The sequence below is a fragment of the Zalophus californianus genome, chromosome 14 (assembly GCF_009762305.2).
Source record: "Zalophus californianus isolate mZalCal1 chromosome 14, mZalCal1.pri.v2, whole genome shotgun sequence".
Taxonomy (NCBI): Eukaryota; Metazoa; Chordata; class Mammalia; order Carnivora; family Otariidae; genus Zalophus; species Zalophus californianus.
Window position 1 is genome coordinate 31,289,719 of NC_045608.1, and position 19,189 is coordinate 31,308,907.

The 19,189-nt window shown below is 42.0% G+C and overlaps 1 protein-coding gene across 4 annotated transcripts in view; it reads right to left on the reverse strand.

Moving 5' to 3' along the window:
• Window positions 1-1,377: 1,377 nt before the first annotated feature.
• The window catches only part of PRELID3A (PRELI domain containing 3A), a 32,718-nt gene continuing 14,906 nt past the window's right edge, over window positions 1,378-19,189 (reverse strand). Inside the window, exons 6-7 of one of the 4 annotated variants that reach the window (XM_035723921.1) lie at window positions 17,716-17,803; window positions 1,378-4,231 (exon numbers count right to left, since the gene is read on the reverse strand). In XM_035723921.1, the coding sequence (XP_035579814.1) occupies window positions 17,750-17,803 (54 nt within the window). In that variant the 3' untranslated portion in view covers window positions 1,378-4,231; window positions 17,716-17,749. Of the gene's footprint in view, window positions 4,232-16,754; window positions 16,935-17,715; window positions 17,804-18,827; window positions 18,880-19,189 lie in introns of those variants that run through there. The other 3 variants (XM_027576312.1, XM_027576315.1, XM_027576313.1) reach the window with 3 other exon arrangements.

The window sequence follows — 19,189 nt, forward strand, 5'->3', positions numbered from 1 at the left end:
AGGGTCCTGAGATCGAGCCCCACATCGGGCTCCCTGCTCCGAGGAGGGGCCTGCTCTCCCTCTCCCTCTGCCTGCCCCTACCCCTGCTTGTGTGTCTCTTTAATAAATAAGTAAAATCTTTTTAAAAAATACTAAACTACAGTTGCCCCTTGAATAATACGGGTTTGAACTGTGTGGGTCCTCTTACTGCAGACTTTTTTTTTCTTAATAAATACAGTAGAGTACTTTAAGTGTATTTTCTCTTATGATTTTCTGAGTATTTTCTTTAGCCTACTATATTGTGAGAATACAGTATAGGATATGTATACAAAATATGTGTTAATTGACTATGTTGTTGGTAAGGCTTCCAATCAATAGGCTATTAGTAGTAGTTAAGTTTGGGGGGAGTCAAAAGTTATATGGGGCTTTTTGACTGGGGGTGGGCATCAGTGCCCCTAACTCGTGCATTGTTGAAGGGCCAACTGTATTTTCCATTTGTCACAGTAAAACAATTTGGTCATTAAAGGGGTATAAGGAAAGCTATGGAGATAAGCATTATGATAGTAAATATTCTGTGCTGTGTTACTATTAATACATAATTTTTAAAATATTTTGATTTTCAGTAGCTACTAATGAACTACCAGTGATTGAGTACATACCCTATATCAGATATAATATCTCCCTTAATACTCAGCTCTGAAGTAGGCGTTGTTACCATCCTCTCTCACAGATGCGAAACAGGAATAACAAGCTGTCATTTGCCCAAGGTCAGAGCAGCCCAGCATCGGGCCTGAGGCATCTCCAATTCCAAAGCTGGGCTCATTGCCCTGCTGTGTTTCCTATTAGCTGCTAGGGTTCTGAATCCAGTTCCCGCACCACTGAAGCACTTATGGATGCCCAGAACTGTGTGTGCGAAGCGGAGTGTCTGCTCTTGGCTCCTGAGGAACTGTAAACTGGTTGGCCAAATATGTGAACAGATTTAAAAAAATAGTCCTGGGGGAGCATAAATGTCTAGGAATAGATAGTAAGCTGTGAGCTGGTATCAGTCAAGGACACGTTCATGGAAGCAGGTGTTCAAGTGGGTTTAGAGGAGGGGGAAGACCCAGTATTCCCCACAGTGCAACCTGTTGCCCACCGGCATCCGAGTCATCTGGGCCAATGCCTAGGCCTGCTTGTGACTTTTTCCAAAAAGGAATGAGAAACCTCTGTAATTTTTTATTCAGGGAAAGTTATAATGAGATTATTCTGGAATGATTTGTCAACAAGAAGTGGAACCGAATGAAAGTGATTGTACAAATTTAATATAAAATGAAATATTAGTTATCTCTTGCTACATAACAAACTACCCCAAGACACTGTGGCTTGAAACAAGAAACATTTATTATCTCACAAGCTTCCGTGGGCCAGAAAATCAGGAGCAGTTTTAGCCAGGTGGTCCTGGCCTAGCATCCTATGAGGTTGCAGTCAAGATGTCAGCTGTGCCCATCGTTAGCTCCAGGCTTCCTTGGGGCTAGAAGATCCGCTTCCAAGAAGGCTCCCTCTCACAGCTCCTAACCACATGGATCTCCCTGTCGGGGTCCTCCAATCATTCATGACCTGGCAGCTGGCTTGCCCCAGAGCAGGTGATGCACGAGCGAGCAAGGTACAAGTCACAGTGTCTCCTATGGCCTGGCCTGGGAAGTCATGGAGCATCGCGGAATATTCTGCAGCATCCCACCAGTCACATACTGCTCAGTGTGGGAGGAGACCACGTGGGACGTGGCCAGCCCTCCTGATGGGGATAAGGTGATAAGCACCTAAAGCAGACTGCGCCAGTGAAAATGAGAAGGCACAGAATTGCCCTGAGACCTTTTAAAGGAAGGTTTGGTTTCCAAATGGCTAGAGAGAGAAAGAGCAGGAGGAAGAAGTCTTAAATAACTGAGGTTTTGTATTTGGAAAATGGAAGTAGCACTATTTAGCACTGGGGGAACAGAAAGCAGTTGGGTGAAAGGGAACAAACCTAGTTTTATTCATGCTCACTGAGAGATGCAGTGGAATCCCCAAGAAAGGGGTCAGCTTTACGGGCCAGAGAGTAAATAATAGGCATGGTTGCCTCATATGGTCTCTGTGGCATCCTCTTCTGTGTGTGTGTGTTGCGGGGGCGGGGGGTTACTTACAACCCTTTAAAAATGCAAAAACCGTCCTTAGCTCATAGGCTATAGTCTGCCAAGCCCTGCCCTAAGCAAGCTGTCTTGTAATAGTGGAAGACAAGCATATAGCATGATGAGCGGTCAAGGCCAGAAATCCAAATCAGTCCCAAGTTAGGACTCATGAATGTCCTCCCACTTGCCTCTTTTACCACTGACAGTTAACTCTTAACAGTGATTATAAAAGTGAAAATACATGCATGACAAAAAAAGTATGTTCCATCAATGAAGCCCAGTGTTCCCAATTCCAGCCGCGCACAGTGGTGCCCCCCATGGGACTCTGCGGCCCAACGGGTGGGCCAGCACCGGCAGTTAGCAGCACCGTGGGCCAACGTGCCACCAGGCTGCACTGAGGTGCTGCCCATCCGCTCCCTGTTTCCATCCTCTGAGGTAGTATCAGTGTCTGCATTTTCTGATGAGGAAACTGAAGCTCGGTGGTCACACACTGGTCCAGATGTACCCCCGCATAGCTATAATCTGACAGCTGGCATGTAAAGGGTACCCTCCCCAGCTGCCAAGTCACCCAAATAAATCACCCCGCTGCTTCTTTGGATCCTGAACTGTAACAGAACCTATGAGCACCTGTTCTGAATATATCGGGCTTCACTAAGGCTCAGCCATAAGGAGAGATCTGCTAGGGAAGACTCTTCAGGGGAAAAAGATGAAGTTCACAACAGAGACACCCGGCAATTAACTCCTATATCAAAGTATGCCTAACCCTTCCTTAATGTGAGGGCAGAAATGCTGGAGGCAGAGTCATCTACTCTTTAGAAGCCAAAAAAACCACAGGCTCAAATCAGATACAGTTTTAATAGTTGGATCTAACACCAAATGGGTGGAACAGTCTTCAAAGAATATGTAGTACAACCACTTTTCCTACAAAAAAGGGAAACAAACTTTGTTTCCAGAGAGCACCTGGCTCTGCTTCTAGAAGAACCTTCTGGAAGCAGCTACTTAACCAGAAGGTGGGTACCACGCAAAGACCATAGGATGGCCTGTTGTGCTCACACCGCTTTAGAAAGCCCAACTTCCCAGAGGAAGCAGCATCCCAGTAACTTCTGGTGTAGCTGAAGAGTGGTCACAGTAACTAATGTATTTAACTTTTATTCCTACCAAACTCAAGGGCCACAATAACAAGGATGCAACACTGGAAACGAAGGAAAGGCAGCAGGATTCTGGATTTATTTCTATACTTTGGGCAAGAAAATAAAGCAAGTAATATGACATTATCAAAATAACTAGTTTCTCCTGATAGTCCTTTCTCTTCTAAAAACTAAACTGGTTGGTTTAGTTAAAACATAAGGAAAAAGGTATCCTATTTCATGTTCAGAAACTAAAATGAAATAGGGATGCTTTATGTTATTTGCTTTATGCATAAAATTAAAAACCCATATCCTAAGTTAAATCTAAGTTCTGTGGTCAGTGGAAGATAAAATCTGGAAAGTCAGCATGCATGCAGAACACTGTTCCATTTGTGGAATGTCACCAAACGTCAGCAGGGGCCCGTCAGCACCGAGCACAGCGCAGAGGCCCCCAGCTGGCGCGGTGGGGGGCGGGCCTCCCGGAATCTCCTGGGGTTGTGATCACAGAAAACTCAGGATCAAAACCCACGAGAAACTTCTATGTGAACGCTGGGAGAAAGCTATTCCCTTTTACACTCTGATATTTTTGGCTTCTGGGGAAGGGATATTAGAGATTTAACTTGTTTATTAAACAAAACTTTCCATTAAAAAAAAAAGTAAAGATAACGGTGAAGGTAAGCTATAGGCCAAGATGTGGCAAATTCACTTCCTCCCCCAGAGTCCCTTTCCTAAATGTCTCTAGGCATGCACTAATCACGAATGCTCCCTCCGACAGACAAGCGTGGGCGAGCGCGCGCAGTCCCCTGCAGGGGGCCGGCGGAGGGTGGGGGGTGATCGCCTGCCACCTTCGCTGGACCTGCGACTCCGGGTCCGGACGCTGCGGGGGGTGGGGGGGCGGCTTCACGCTCTGGTGCAGGCGGGGGCTGCCAGGCCCTCCAACTCCGTGTTAAGTCGGCCGATCACCCACTCCAAGGCCTCGCGACCCTGCCGAGAGAAGAGCACTGAGGAACCCCCTGGGGGTGCGCACACCTGCCCGGTGACATGCAGACCACCGCAGTTCGGGGTCCCAGCCCGCTTCTGTTCTAAAGCTTCTACCAGAGGGCACCCCCTTCAAGTGCTGGGGGTACCTACTGAACATCAACATAACAGCAGTGTCCACAGATTGATTATTGTGAAGCAATACTGTATGATTAAAGTTGACCTTTTGCATATTTTCCAAACTCAAAAGCGAGGTTTAATTTCACATGGCTCTGCCACCCAGCTTCCATGATACGGTATCCATACAGCATTTGTGCTTGGGCTGGGGGCGAATTCCAAACAGAGCTGCACAAATACTGAATCCATTCCCAGACCAAAATGAAAGTTACACAGTTCAACTATTTCATACTCAAATTTTGAAAATAACCACTATCACTTTCTTAATAACTACCTTAACATTTTTTTATTTATAATGGAAAGCAAAGGAGAATTAAAAACCCAGCACGTGCCTATGCTTATTTTTACCCCACTTTCAACCCACCAAAAATTGGAAGTGGCTAAGTAACTGACATATACATACCCTTGCCCTAAAAATGCAGCCTTCCTTGGAAACTACACTGGGGTCCCCTGCACACTCTAGCCATTTAGAGGAGTCAAGACAATCTACCTTTCCTGATACTCTTATCCCTGCTTGACAGTGTGGTTTCCCAAGTCACAAATTTCCATGTTCCCCTCTAGAACAGAACCCCTTCCATGACAATTTTAAACCATTACCTCTGCGAGGCTATATAGTTACCCTCCATGGAACAGAGTTACCTACTAGTGCAACAAGAGGCTGTCACGAGAGAAAGGGTTCAGTGTCTCGGCTGATACTGGCTCATGGGGGCAGAGTAGAGTTTGCAGCAAAGTGACAGATGTTCTGCCCTGCACCCACTACCTTTGCAAATCTGGGGTTTATCTGCAAGGAGCCCTCAAATCCTTCAGGAATTAAGACTTCAGTGCTACACAGCTAAATCTCAAGAGGAAACTTTTTAAGACAATGTTACTTACAAATAGAAAAAAGACAGGCACAAAACAGTATATACAGTATGGTTCCGTCTGTGTTTAATAAAAGAAAGAAAAGAGAAAAAACCATACATAACTTGCATTTGCATAAAACACCTCTGGAAGCCTTTGTAAAATCGGGAGTTAACTGGCAGAGGCCAGGTTCTCCTCCTCTCAAGGGGAGGTTTTACTCTTCAACAGAGAGTCCTGTGTTGTTGGTTGGTTGGTTGGTTTTTTACCATAAAAATGGACTGCTTTCATGTATTTTTTGAAAGAATATTGTTTATAAAAGCCAACAGAACTTTGATTTCCAAGATGGTGGGAAAAAACCTTTGGCCCTTTGTCCACAAAACTATCAGGAATACAACAGAAACACAACTGAGAACCCACGGAGTCAGCATCCTCACTGGCCACCACAAGAAGGTGGAAAGCCGAGACGTGGGCTGTGAGGCAGTGGAAGGGGTCTGACACGAGCCATTCAGAGCCTGGGGGTGTCCAGAGAGAGGGGACACATGGGACCGCAGGAGAACCTGGCTCTTAGACCCTTACTGCTCCCCTCCGCCCTCCCCCCCCCACAGAGGTTGAGGAGTCTTGTCGGGAAAAATGGAACCACTCCAGAGAAAAGGTCATTGGCTGTCAAGGAAAAAGCCAAGGACAGCCTCCAGTGTCACCCTGCAGTGACCCCTAGCCGTCACCGGCCAGGAGCCTCACTCCCCATCTGCACCTCGGCTCGTGTCAGGTATGTTAGGATGAAAGACAGCTGGGGCAGTCTCCCGTGCGAAGGGGCACAGAGGAGACACAGAGATGCAGCAGAGAGCTTCACTTCATATCTACTTCTGCAGAGAGAGGGGGGAAGACACTACATTTGGGAAGCAAGAACAGGACGCCATAAGGAAAGGAAGGTTAAGAAATTAAAAATACAATTTGCCCAAATAAAAATGAGTGAAGTCATTGGAAGATAAAGTCCAGGAAATCTCCCAAAAGGTAGAACACAGACGAGAGAAAATATAAGAAAATTACAAGATCAATCTAGGAAGCTAACATCTGACTAAGAGGACTTCCAGAAAAGAAGAGAGAATAGTGGGGAAATCATCAAAGAAATCATTACCAGAACCAAAGGGACCACCCCAGTTCCCGACACGAGTAGTGGGGTTTTGGGTTTTTATGTATGCATGATAAATGTATGTATGTATTTGTTTACAGCTATATACTTATATTTTCCTCTTTTTTAATCAAATGAAATTCACATAAGTTAACCATTTTCAAGTATACAACTCAACGGTATTTAGTGTATTCACAGTGTTGTGCAACCATTACCTCCAAAACATTTTCATCACCCCAAAAGGAAATCTCAAACGCTTAAAGCAGATTCTCCCCCATTCATCCCTCCCCTCTCCTCTTGGCAACAACCAGTCTGCTTTCCATCTTATATGGATTGTCCATTATAGATATTGCTTATACATGGAATCGTACAGTATGTGGCCTTTTTTGTGTCTGGCTTCTTTTATTTTGCATAATGTTTTAGAGATTCATCCATGTTGTAGTGTGAATCTGTGCTTCATTACTTTTTATGGCCGAATAATATTCCAGTGTATATTTGGACCACTGTTTGTTGATCATTTATCAGCTGAAGGACATTTGAGTTTCTACCTTTGGCATTTGTGAGTAGTGCTACTGTGAACATTCATGTACAAGTATTTGTGTACTTGTTTTCAATATTTTTGGGTATATAAGTAGGGGTGGAGTTGCTATCATTTTACATTTGCACCAATATGAACAAAGGTTCCAATTTCTCCACATCTTTGCCAATGCTTATTTTCCATTTAGTTGATTATAGCCATCCGAGTGCTTGTGAGTGGTTTCTGTAGGTTCGATTTACATTTCCCTAGTGAATAATGCTGTTGAGCATTTTTTCTTGTGCTTATTGGCCATTTGTGTATCTTCTTTGGAGAAATGTCTATTCAGATTCTTTGCCCACTTTTTAAAAAATTTATTTATCTATTTTGGAAAGAGAGCACAAGTGGGAGGGGCAGAAGAGAATGTCAAACAGACTCCACACTAAGTAGGGGGCCCGATGCCGGCTAGATCCCAGGACCCAAAGATCACAACCCCAGCGGAAATCAAGAGTCAGATGCTTAACCAACTGTGCCACCCAGGCGTCCCTGCCCATTTTTAAATTGAGTTGTCTTTTTGTTGTGGAGTTGTAAGAGTTTTTCATATATATTCTGGATAATATCAGAATATGATTTGCAATTTTTTCTTCCATTCTGTAGCTTGTCTTTCCACTTTCTTGATAGTGTCCTTTGATGCACAAAAGTTTTTAATTTTGATGAAGACAAATTTATCTATTTTCTCTTTTGTTGTTCATGCTTTTGTTGTCATATCTAAGAATCCATTGCCAAATCCAAGATCATGAAGTTGTATAGTTTTTGTTCTTGTGTGTAGGTCTTTGATCCATTTTGAGTTGGTTTTTGTATATGGTGTGAGGTAATGGTCCAACTTCATTCTCTTATATGTAGATATCCAGTTGTCCCAATACCATTTATCGAAGAGACTATTCTTTCTTCATTGAATTGTTTTGGCACGCTTGTTGAATATCAATTGACCACAGATACATGGGTTTACTTCTGGACTCTCACTTTAATTCCATTGGCCTATCTGTCTGTATTTATGCTACATTGTTTTGATTATTGTTTTGATTATTGTAGCTTTTGTAAGAAGTTTTGAAATTGGGAAGTGTGAGTCCTCCAAATTTGTTCTTCCATTTCAATATTGTTTTGGCTATGCAGGATCCCTTGCAATTCCATTTGAATTTGAGGATGGGCTTTTCCATTTCTTAAAAAACAAAACAAAACTATGGGAGTTTTTATAAGAAATGCCTTGATTCTTTAGAACATTTTGGGTAGTATTGCCATCTTAACAATTATTAGTCTTCCAACCCATGAACAAGGGATGTCTTTCCATTCATTTATGTCTTTTTTCATTTCTTCCTTTTTTTAAAGATTTTTTTATTTATTAGAGAGAGAGAGAGCATGCACGTAGGGGGAAGGGGGCAATTGGAGAGGGAGAGAGAGAATTCCAAGAAGACTCTCTGTTGAGCACAGAGCCTGACATAGGGCTCAACCTCATGATCCCAAGATCACGACCTGAGTCGAAATCAAGAGTCAGACACCCAACCAACAGAGCCACCCAGGTTTTTTCATTTCTTTCCTCAGTGTTTATAATTTTAAGTGTACAGTCCTTCACCTTCTTGTTTTATTTCTATGTATTTTATTCTTTTGGATGCAACTGTAAACTGGATAGTTTCCTTAATTTTCTTATCAGGTTGATCATGGCTAGTGTAAAGAAACACAACTGATTTTTATGTGTAGATCTTCTACACTTTAATTTTGCTAAATTCCTTTATTAACTCTCTTGTGGATTCTTTCTTCATTGGGTTTTCTATCTATAGGATCATGTCATCTGTGGATGTAGATAGTTTTACTTCTTCCTTTCCAGTTTGGATGCCTAATACTTCTTTTTGTTGTCTAACTGCTCTGGCTAGAACTTCTAGAACAATGTTCAATAGCAGTGATGACAGTGGACATCTTTGTCTTCTTCTTGATCTTAGGGGGAAAGATTTCAGTCTTTCATCATTGCATAGGACGTTGACTGTGGGTTTTTCAAAAATGCCCTTTATGATGTAGAGTAAGTTCTTTCCTATACCTAGATTATTTCTAGAATCCTTGTATCTATTCCCAGAATAATGTTTTAATCATGAAAGTGTGTTGTTTTTTCAAATGCCTTTTCTGAGATGATCATGTGAGGTTTTTCCTTCTTAGTTCTATTAATGAGGTATATATCATTGTTTGATTTTTGTATGTTGAACCACCCTTCCGTTTCTGGTATAATCTTAGTCATGGTGTATAGCCTCTTAATATGCTATTAGATTCAGCTTGCTAGAATTTTGTTGAGGACTTTTGCATCAGTATTCATGAGGGATACTGGGCTGTAGATTTATTTTCTGGGGGTCCTTGCCTAACTTTGGTATCAAGGTAATATTGGTTTCACAGAATGAGTTAGGAAGTATTCTCTCCTCTTTTTGGAAGAATTTGCTCAGGATTTTTGTTAACTCTTTAATATTTGGTAGAATTCACCAGTAAAGCCATCTGGTCCTGGTCTTCTGTTGTTGTTACTGGAGATTGTTTTGTTTTGTCCTTCATCTCTGGTTTTATTTATTTGTGTCCTCTTTTTTTCTTGCTAAGATCTGGCTAAATGTTTATCAGGTTTTATTTTTTTTTTTTTAATCTTTCCAAAGAACCAGCTCTGGTTTCACTGATCTGTTCTATTTTATTTTTAGGCTCTACTTCATTTATTTCTGCTGTAATCTTTATTATTTCCTTCCTTCCACTGACTTTGGGCTTTATTTGTTCTTTTACTATTTCCTTTAGGTGTAAAGTTAGGTTGTTTATTTGAGCTTTTTCTTGTTTCTTGAAGTAGGCCTGTATTGCTATACAATTCCTCTTAGAAGAGTTACCGTGTCCCTAAGATTTTGGACCACTATGCTTTCATTTTCATTTTTCTCCATGCATTTTTTTAATTCCTCTTTGATGCCTTGGTTGACCCATTCATTGTTTAGTAGCATGTTATTTATTCTTCATGTATTTGTGTTCTTTCCAGTTTTTTCTTGTGATTTCTAGTTTCATACCATTGTGGTTGGAAAAGATGCATGATATTTTTGAATTTATTGAATTTTTTAATTTCTTGAGATTTGTGTGTGTGTGGCCTAACGTGATTTATTCTGGAGAATATTCCATGTGTACTTGAAAAGAATGTGCATTGTGTTTTCAGATGGAATGTTCTGCATACACCTATTAGCTCCATCTTGTCTAATGTGTTGCTGTTTCCTTGTTGATTTTCTGTCTGGGTGATCTATCCATTGATGTAAGTGGGGTGTTAAAGTCCCATACCATTATTGTATTACTGTCAGTTTCTTCTTTTATGTATTTAAGTGCTCCTATGTTGGATGCATATTTTACAATTGTTATATCCTCTTGTTGGATTGATCTTTTTATCACTATGAAATGTCCTTCATTGTCTTTTGTTACAGTCTTTATTTTACAGTCTATTTTGTCCAATATAAGTATTGCTACTCCAGCCTTCTTTTTGCTTCCATTTGCATGGTAAATGTTTTTCCATCACTTTACTTTCAATTTGCATGTGTCTGTAGGTCTGAAGTGAGTCTGTTGTAGGCAGCATATAGATGGGTCTTGCTTTTTTATCCATTCAGTCACCTTATGTTTTGATTGGAGCATGAGGCCATTTACACTTAAAGTAATTATTGACGGGTTTTATTTGTTGCCATTTTATTTGTTTTACAGTTGTTTTCTTAGTTCTTCTCTGTTCCTTTCTTCTCTTGCTCTCTTCCCTTGTGGTTTGATGACTTTCTTTAGTGTTATGCTTGGATTCCTTTCTCTTTATTTTTTGTGCATCTATTACACATTTTTAATTTGTGGTTACCATTAGGCTCATCTATAATATCTTAAGCATACAGCAATGTATATTATTAAGTTAATGGTCACTTAAGTTCTAAAAGCACTAAATTTTTACTCCCCCAGCCCCACGTTCTATGTATATGATGTCATATTTTATACCCTTTTGTGAACTCCTTGACTGATTTTTGTAGATATTATTGATTTTACTGCTTTTGTGCTTTAAACTCCATACTGGTTTTATAAGTGATTAATCTATTACTTTTATTATGTTTGCATTTATCTGTGAAATTTTTTCCTTTCATAATTTTCCTACTCCTGATTATGATTTTTCCCCCAAAGAATTCCCTTTACGTTTCTTATAAGGCTGGTTTAGTAGTGAACCCTTTTAACTTTTGTTTGTTGGAAACTATTTATTGCTCCTTGTATTCTACCCTTGCTGGGTAGAGTATTCTTGGTTGCAGGGTTTTTCTTTTCAATACTTTGAATATATGATGCCACTCTCTTCTGGCCTACAAAATTTCTGCTAAAAAATCAGCTAGTAGCCTTATAGGGTTTCCTTTGTATGTAACTTTTTTTTTTTCCCTTGCTGCTTTTAAAATTCTCTCTTATGGGGCGCCTGGGTGGCTCAGTTGTTAAGCGTCTGCCTTTGGCTCAGGTCATGATCCCAGGGTCCTGGGATTGAGCCCCGCATCAGGCTCCCCACCCCAAGGGAAGCCTGCTTCTCCTTCTCTCATTCCCTCTGCTTGTATTCCCTCTCTCGCTATGTCTCTCTCTCTCAAATAAATGAAATCTTTAAAAATAAAATAAAATAAAATAAAAAATAAAATTCTCTCAACACGACTTTTTGCCATTTTAATTATTAAGTGTCTTGGTGTGGACCTCCCTGGGTTAATTTTTGTTGGGTACTCTCTTCGCCTTGGGAGGAAGGGATTTTCTGTCCCTTCTCCAGATGAGGGAATTCTTCAGGTATTATTTCTTCAAATAAATTTTCTGCCCCCTTCTCTGTCTCTTCTCCTTCTGGGATTCCTATACTGTGAATGTTATCACTCCTGATGTCATTGAGTGCCCTTAACCTATTCTCATTTTTCCTTTTTTTTTTTTTTTTTTTGTTATTCAGCTTGGTTGCTTTCCATTACCCTGTCTTCCAACTCACTGATTTGTTCTTCTGCCTCCTCTAATCTGCTAGATTCCCTCTAGTGTATTTGTTATCTCTGTTATTGAGTTCATCTTTAGCTCGTTCTTTTTTTTTTTTAATCTCTTTGTTGAGGGTCTCACTGAGATTCTCCAACCTCTCCTCAAGTCCCATAGTATCTTTATGACTACTACTTTGAATTATTTTATCAGGCATATTGCTTATTTCCATTTCATTTAGTTCTTGTGCTGTGATTTTGTCCTGTTCTTGATTTGGGACATATTCCTCTGTCTCCTCATTTTGTCTGTGTTTGTTTCTATGGGTAGGAAAGTCTGCTATATCTCTTGATCTTGAAAGTAGTGGCCTTATGAAGAAGAGGACCTGTGGTGTCCTGCTGCACAATGCTTCCTGTTCACCAGAACCAAGCACTTCAGAGATGTCTCCTATGTGGGCTATGTGTGTCCTACTGTTGTGCCTGAGATGCATTTGCCTTCAGTTCAGTCAACTGCAATGGCTCTCTTTGCCTGCTATGGGTCTGTAGCCACTGTTGAGCCGTGTCAGCAGTCAGGCCAGATGCCTGCCCTCAGCCCATCTGCCTGTGTATCACACCAAACTGCAGGGTGCTCTTCCTATGCTGCCCTCTGAGAGGCTTTGGTTGCAAGGTTTTTAATTATTGATTCAATGTCTTTAACTGTCATAGACCCGTTGCGATTCTATTTCTTCTTAAATCAGTTTTGGTAATTTGTGTGTTTCTCATAGTTTGTCACATATAGGTTATCTAATTTGTTTTACAATTGTTCACAGAATTCTCTTGTATCCTTTTATTTCTGTAAGATGTGTAGTAATGCCCTGCTTTCATTTCTGGTATTTTTATTTTGAATCCTCTTTTTATTCTTGGTCAGTCTAAAAGTTTGTGAACTTTGTTGATCTTTTCAATGTAACAACTTTTGATTTCGATAATTCTATTTTTCTATTCTCTGTTATTTCCTTTCTAATCTTTATCATTTCTTTCCTTCTGCAAGTCATGAGTTTAGTTTGTTCTTCATTTTCCAGCTCCTTAAAGTCAGGTTAATGATTTGAGGTCTTTCCTCCTTTTTAATGTAGGTATTTGCAACTATGAATTTCCCTCTGATCACTGCATCCCATAAGTTTTCATACGTTGTGTTTTCATTTTCATTCATTTCAAAATGTTGTAAGTTTATTTGTAATTTCTTCTTTGATTCACTAGTTGTTAGAAATATAATTTTAAAATTCCACATATTTCTGAATTTTCCACTTACCTTATATTGTTGATTTCTAATTTCACTTCATTGGGATAACAAAAGATACTTTGTATGATTTCAGTCTTCTTAAATTTATTGAGACTTGGTGTTGGCCTAACACATGGTTTATCCTGGAGAGTAATCCATGTGCTCTTGAGAAAAATGTGTATTCTGCTGTTGGATGAAGTGTTCTATTGATGTCTGTTAGGTCAAGTTGGTTTATGGTGTTGTTCTAATCCTCCATTTCCTTATTGATCTGTCTAGATGTCCCATCCATTATTGAAAGTGGATTATTGAAGCCTCTAGCTATTATTGTAGAATTGTCTTTCTCCTTTTGTTCTGCTAATGTTTGCTTCATATATTTGGGGGCTCTGTAGCTTGGTGTGTAAATGGTTATAATTTTTGTCTTCTTGATGAATTGACCATCTCATTGATGTATAATGTCCTTGTTTGTCTCTTGTAACAATTTTTGACCAAAAGTAGATGTTGTCTGATGTTAGTTGCCCACTCCAGCTCTTTTGGTTATTATTTACATGGAATATCTTTTTCCATCCTTTCACATTCAAGCCATTTGTGTCTTTGGATCTAAAGTGAGTCTCTGGTAGACAGCATATATAGTAGGATCATGTTTTTTCATCTATTTTGCCAATCTCTGTCCTTTAATTGGTTTGTTTAATCCATTTACCTTTAAAGTAATTAATGCTAAAAAAAAACTAACTTCTTACACTGTTAGTTGTTTTCTGTGAGTTTCATAATTTTCTGTTCCTGAATTCTTTCCATCCTCATCTTTTGTGTTTGTTTTTTTTTTTTTTTTTTTTCCACAATGGTACACTACCATTCTGATTCCTCCTATTTCTTTTCTGGATCTTTTAATTATTTTCTTACTGGTTACCCTGGTGATTATAATTAATATCTTAAATTCAGAAAAATCTAATTTGAACTGATACCAATTTAGCTTTAATAATGTATTAGGGTTCTCCAGAGAAACAGAACCAATAGGAAGTGTACATATAGACAGAAATTTATTTTAAGCAATTGGCTGACATAATTATGGAGGCTGGCAAGTCCAAAATCTGCAGGGTAGGTTAATCAAGATTCACTAAGTGCTCCCCTGGTTGAAGTATTCTATTAGCATCCACGGTTCTACAAAAGTTGATTCTGTCATTTTTTGCCAGCTTATTGCTTATTTCAGTGGAGGGACTGATTCTGGGAGCACCTGCCTCTACCATTTTCCATGATGTTACTATTTATATTTTTTTAACATTTAATTTTGAAATTATAATAGATTCAAAGGAAGCTGCAAAGATAGTACAGGAATGTCTCATGTACCCTTTACCCACTCCCCCCAATAACATCTTGCATAATTATAATATAAAAACCAGGAATCTAATATGCACAGTGCAACACAATGAATTTTAAAAGTTCACTTCAAATGAGACTTAACCACATGAAATTTCAAGAACATCAAGGATAAAGAGATCCAAAAAGCTTTTCAGAGAGAGAAAAAAAGAAGTCACATACAGAGGATTGATAATCTGAGTGGAAAACAACAGAACAATGCCTTCAAAATTCTGAGTGAAAGTTTTTTGGGTTTGTTTTTTTTTTTTAGAATTATATGTCCAGCGATGCTATGAATGAAGTATGAGAACAGAAGAGCCATTTTCAGATGTGCCAAGTCTGAGAAGCCATGATGAGATGTTCTTCCCCATCCTGTGAGAGGAAAGAGAAAGAGGAAGGCAGGGAAGCAGGGAAAGAAGGGCTCCAGGAGAGGAGAAGATCAAGGAAATGTCCAGAAATGCCCACAAAAAAGGATGACAGCCACATGGCTGCTCAGTCAGAGAGTAAGGCCTGACTTCCAGAAAGGATGGCGCCAGGGAAACTGGGAGGGGGTGTGCTGCCCAAAAAGACTGACCTGTGGAAAATGACGTCACAAGGTACTGCAGAGAGCAATTAAGAGTGTGGAAGGACTCAGAGACCTTTAAAAAATAAATTAAATAAATGAAAAGAATAAGACAATTATTATCCCCAAGGGGGAAAAAGTTGTGTAAGAAAGAAAATGCAATTATGGCTTGGCAATAAGCAATAGCAATGTATTTGTATTTTCAGAATTATGGGAACTCTGAATGTGCTTCCAACCATAAACAATATAGCTATGTTGGGGGAATAGGAGTGGGGAGGAAGAGATAAAAGAGATAAAATAATACTTTAGCAAAAAGGTAAATAATATCTAGATAATGTCTAAAATTGGCAAATCAAGAAATAGCAGGATATGTTTGCTTATTTAGAAATCTAGCAGAAAAAGCCAAAAACTGCCAAAAGAGTTGAGTATCCCCTCAGAAGGGTAGAAACGTGATTTGCAGAAGGAGTAAGGGGGGTTATTTTACCATAAATCTTTTAACTCAGTTTTACCAGGAACTATAAGCATAAAATACTCTGCTAAAAATATAAATGAATATCATTTCATTTTAGATTAGAAGTACTATTATCAAACAAAAAGCACTATCTAAAAAAACGGTAGAACACAGTTCTACTCATCCTTTATGGGGGAGGCCTTCTCTGAAGTGTTTAGAATTCAAAGCAGACTGAAAGATTTTACATTCTCCTTGTGAAAATGGGGAAGTTCAAATTCCCACCTGGAAGTACCTTAAAGCTAACAGGACAGCTCAAGCTCACAAACACTTTCGCCACCATCCCATCACAGTGGCTCCGTGTTCATGAGCCTCCCCATGGATGGGTGTGAATGGTGAAAGTAACACAAACCTTCAGCCCCGGGGGACACTGGTCCCAGAGCCCAGGACAAGCCAGCCACAGCCTGCGGGCAGAGCACTTTGCTCCCTTGACCAAATCCAACTGTGTGGTGGGAGAGCTCACGGTACCGTCACCACACACGTCACTGTGGGGGTGGACGCCCCTATTCCAGCGTGTGCAGACCTGCACTAACAGTGGTGAGAAGGTTGCACGGCGGCAGTATCTGGCGTGACAGACGGTGGCCAGATATGTGTGAAGAGACTGGCAGTGCAGAGGGTTGGCCAAGGGGCATGGGAGGGAAACGGGGAGTCATCAGGAAAGAGCAGAGTTGTTTAGTAAGATCCCAAGAGTCAGCAGAAAATTGCTGGGAGCTGCTGCCCACGGGAAGACAGACAAGGCACAAGAGCAGTCTGACAACACTGGCCCGGGGGTGGCTGGCCTGTGGGCAGCGGCGGCATGGCAGCTTTGCGGCCCTTGCCCTCCTAGGGGTCTTCCCTTCTTTGGGTCTCACTCTGCAACAGATGGGCCTCCTGTCTTGAGAGGGCACGGCCGAAGAGCCCGGTGGAGGCTGTGACCAGGCAAGGGGCAGATTCCAGCAGATTCCACACCTCTCCCAGATGGGGCGAACCATATTCAAGGCTCACTTATTTCTTCCTTTCCTTCTTCCTTCCTTTTTTCTTTTGTTCTTTCTTTCTTTTTTTCTTTTTCTTTCTTCTTTAATTTTTTTGGGTGAGGCATCTGATTAAAGATTGAGGCAGTTTAGCCCTAGTTTATGAGGAAACAGAATGTGACAGAGTCCACAGCTCAGAGTGACACATCACACACGCCACACTGCCCACACACACTATGCTCACCAGGTGGGCGGGCTCTCTACGTGTGGTCACCTTACTGGTGCATCCATGGAAGAAGAGAGAGCCAGCGGCAGATCGTGACCTTGCGTCCAAGGTGAAGGTCTCCGGCAAACTTAAGCTTCAGCGGGAAGTTCTTAAAGGAGCCTGAACCACACGGTTCCCGTTTGCTGACTGAGGCACTGAGTGTGTACACACATGCTGCAGACAGACAGACAGACCAACCGTGGGAAGCGGGGCCCAGAGCAGCACAGTATGGAAGGTCAACAGGGTGAGGGTTTCAAGGCAGGAGTATTAGGATTCCCTAAACAGAGGGAAGCAGAAAACTCTCTGACTTTCCTATGAAGTATGAAGATGACTGCTGACCAATTAAGTGTCAAGTCCCTTTCTGACAGTCCAGCCACTGGTGGCCTAGGAAACCAAGGAATGTTTGTGAAGCTCAAGAAGATGCTAGAAATGGCTTCTGCCACTAAAAGAAAAGAGCCAGTGGCAGTCACATGGCTGGGTGCTGGCCTGCAGCAAGTGAGGAGCAGGACTCCCCCCCACCACCGCAGTGCTGATGCAAGGGCACAGGGCATTCTTTGTAAGAACATGTGCAAATATTCAGATCCTGCCCAAAATGAAAAAATCCTCCCATCTGGAGGCTGGCACTACTCGTGAAAGCCTCTTTTCTGATGATACACTAATTCTAGGAAATGTTTAAGCAAGCAGGTACTGAGAACAGCTTGGGAGATGCTGAAATGCCTGTCTTGGAGACCAGATAACCGATATCCAAGGCTTCCTGGGAAATAAATCCTGCCATGAAACAAGGAGATGAATTAGGAAGAGGATGAACTAATGGCGGCTTCCATTCCAGAAGATACTAAGGAGCACAGGGCTGGAGACGCATGCAGCCGCACCTTGAAACACCCAGCCCCGCACACCATGCACACGGTTAGCAAGATGCTAAATTCTCTACGGGGTTAAAGAGCACTATAGTTACCACTGTTCATCATAAGGTGCAGGTGCAGACCCCGTTAGCTCACAGCACGCTGAGAATTTTCAATTATCCACTCAATAGCAGCCCACCCCTGGAGCAACACAGAAAGAGTTCAACATGGTGTAAGAAATTCTGCTTCCCTCACTGCAGACAGCAGGCCTCAGCCTGCACTTCAAAGGGCGTGAGGAAAGCGTGGCCCATTTTATTTTTTATTTATTTATTTTTATTTATTTATTTTGGTAGCATGGCCCTTTCTAAAAGAGATACAGCAGTCACCGTCCCTGAACAATCTTCACTGGAGTGGGCGGTTTCTCAAGCTCAGAAATCAGCTGGTACATATTCTGCCTGAAATTCTCACACCAGCTTGTGCTGTACCCACCACGGCACCCATCAGCTGCACTGTCCCTCCTGAGAGCCCAAGCAGCGGTTGGCCTCGCAGCCTCCTCAAGGGCTCATCCCACCCAAACCCCAGGATGACCTGCTCTCCTTCTCCTGTCTCTTGGGCTTGCTACCAAGTGGTAACACAGCTCGGGGGAGGAAGTGATTCTCTGGCAGGCTTTCAACACAGCAACCCCTCACATAAAGTGAAATAAAAGACTTTCATTTGGCCTCACTGAGTTTCCCCTGCCTTTTCTCGTAAGAGGTGTCAGGGTGGCTTTGGCCTCACCAAGTAGTCCTTTCCTCCTGTAACTTATTTTTTCCAGCAAACATTTAGGGCGCCTGCCCCAGGCCAGACCCTGGACTCACAAAAGTGAGTACAGTTTTGTCTCCTCCCCAGAGGGCCTGCAGTATGGACACAAGGCAGGCAGCTCTGGGCACTGCCTTCCCTGAACTGAGCTGAGTGACTGCCAACATTGCTAAAATTTGCATTTTTCTTAAAAACAGGGCAGACTGGCTCTTCTATCAGTGCTGCGGCTACATGCAAGGCAGAAGTAGTTTTCCCGTTAAATTGCGACAAGCATGGTGGGCATCCCACCGGTCCCCCAAATGGAGAATTACTTCTGACCAGAATAAACCAGAAGAGGGGAGGGACAGGGCGGACAGCCAGGAAGACGTCAGCCTGGGAGGGAAGCGAAGGTGAGAAGCGAAGGCCCTGCTCTGGCAGGTGACGTTACCTTGAACTCGTGCAACGGCTGCCACACATCCAAGCTCTTTCCATGGCTCGCTCTGCTGGAAGGAGGACAACCTGGACTCCGTGAGCAGTGTCTGCCTCACGAAGGCAGCCCTCCCGCTAGGGACCTGGGGTCCCACCTTTCTCCTGCCACCTCCACAGACCTTACTCCCCAGTCCTGCCAGAGGGGAGGCACAGAGACAGGAGTTAAGTCTGGGGGAGCTTGGCAGACGGGAGGCTCAGCCAAAGCCTGTTCAGTGGGAAACTACGATTCCTGACCACCCTGCCTGACAACGCTCATGTGTGGGGTTTGTCCTGTGCACTGAGACTGCGCTAGTTGGCTCTTTGATGCCATACTTGCCTCCG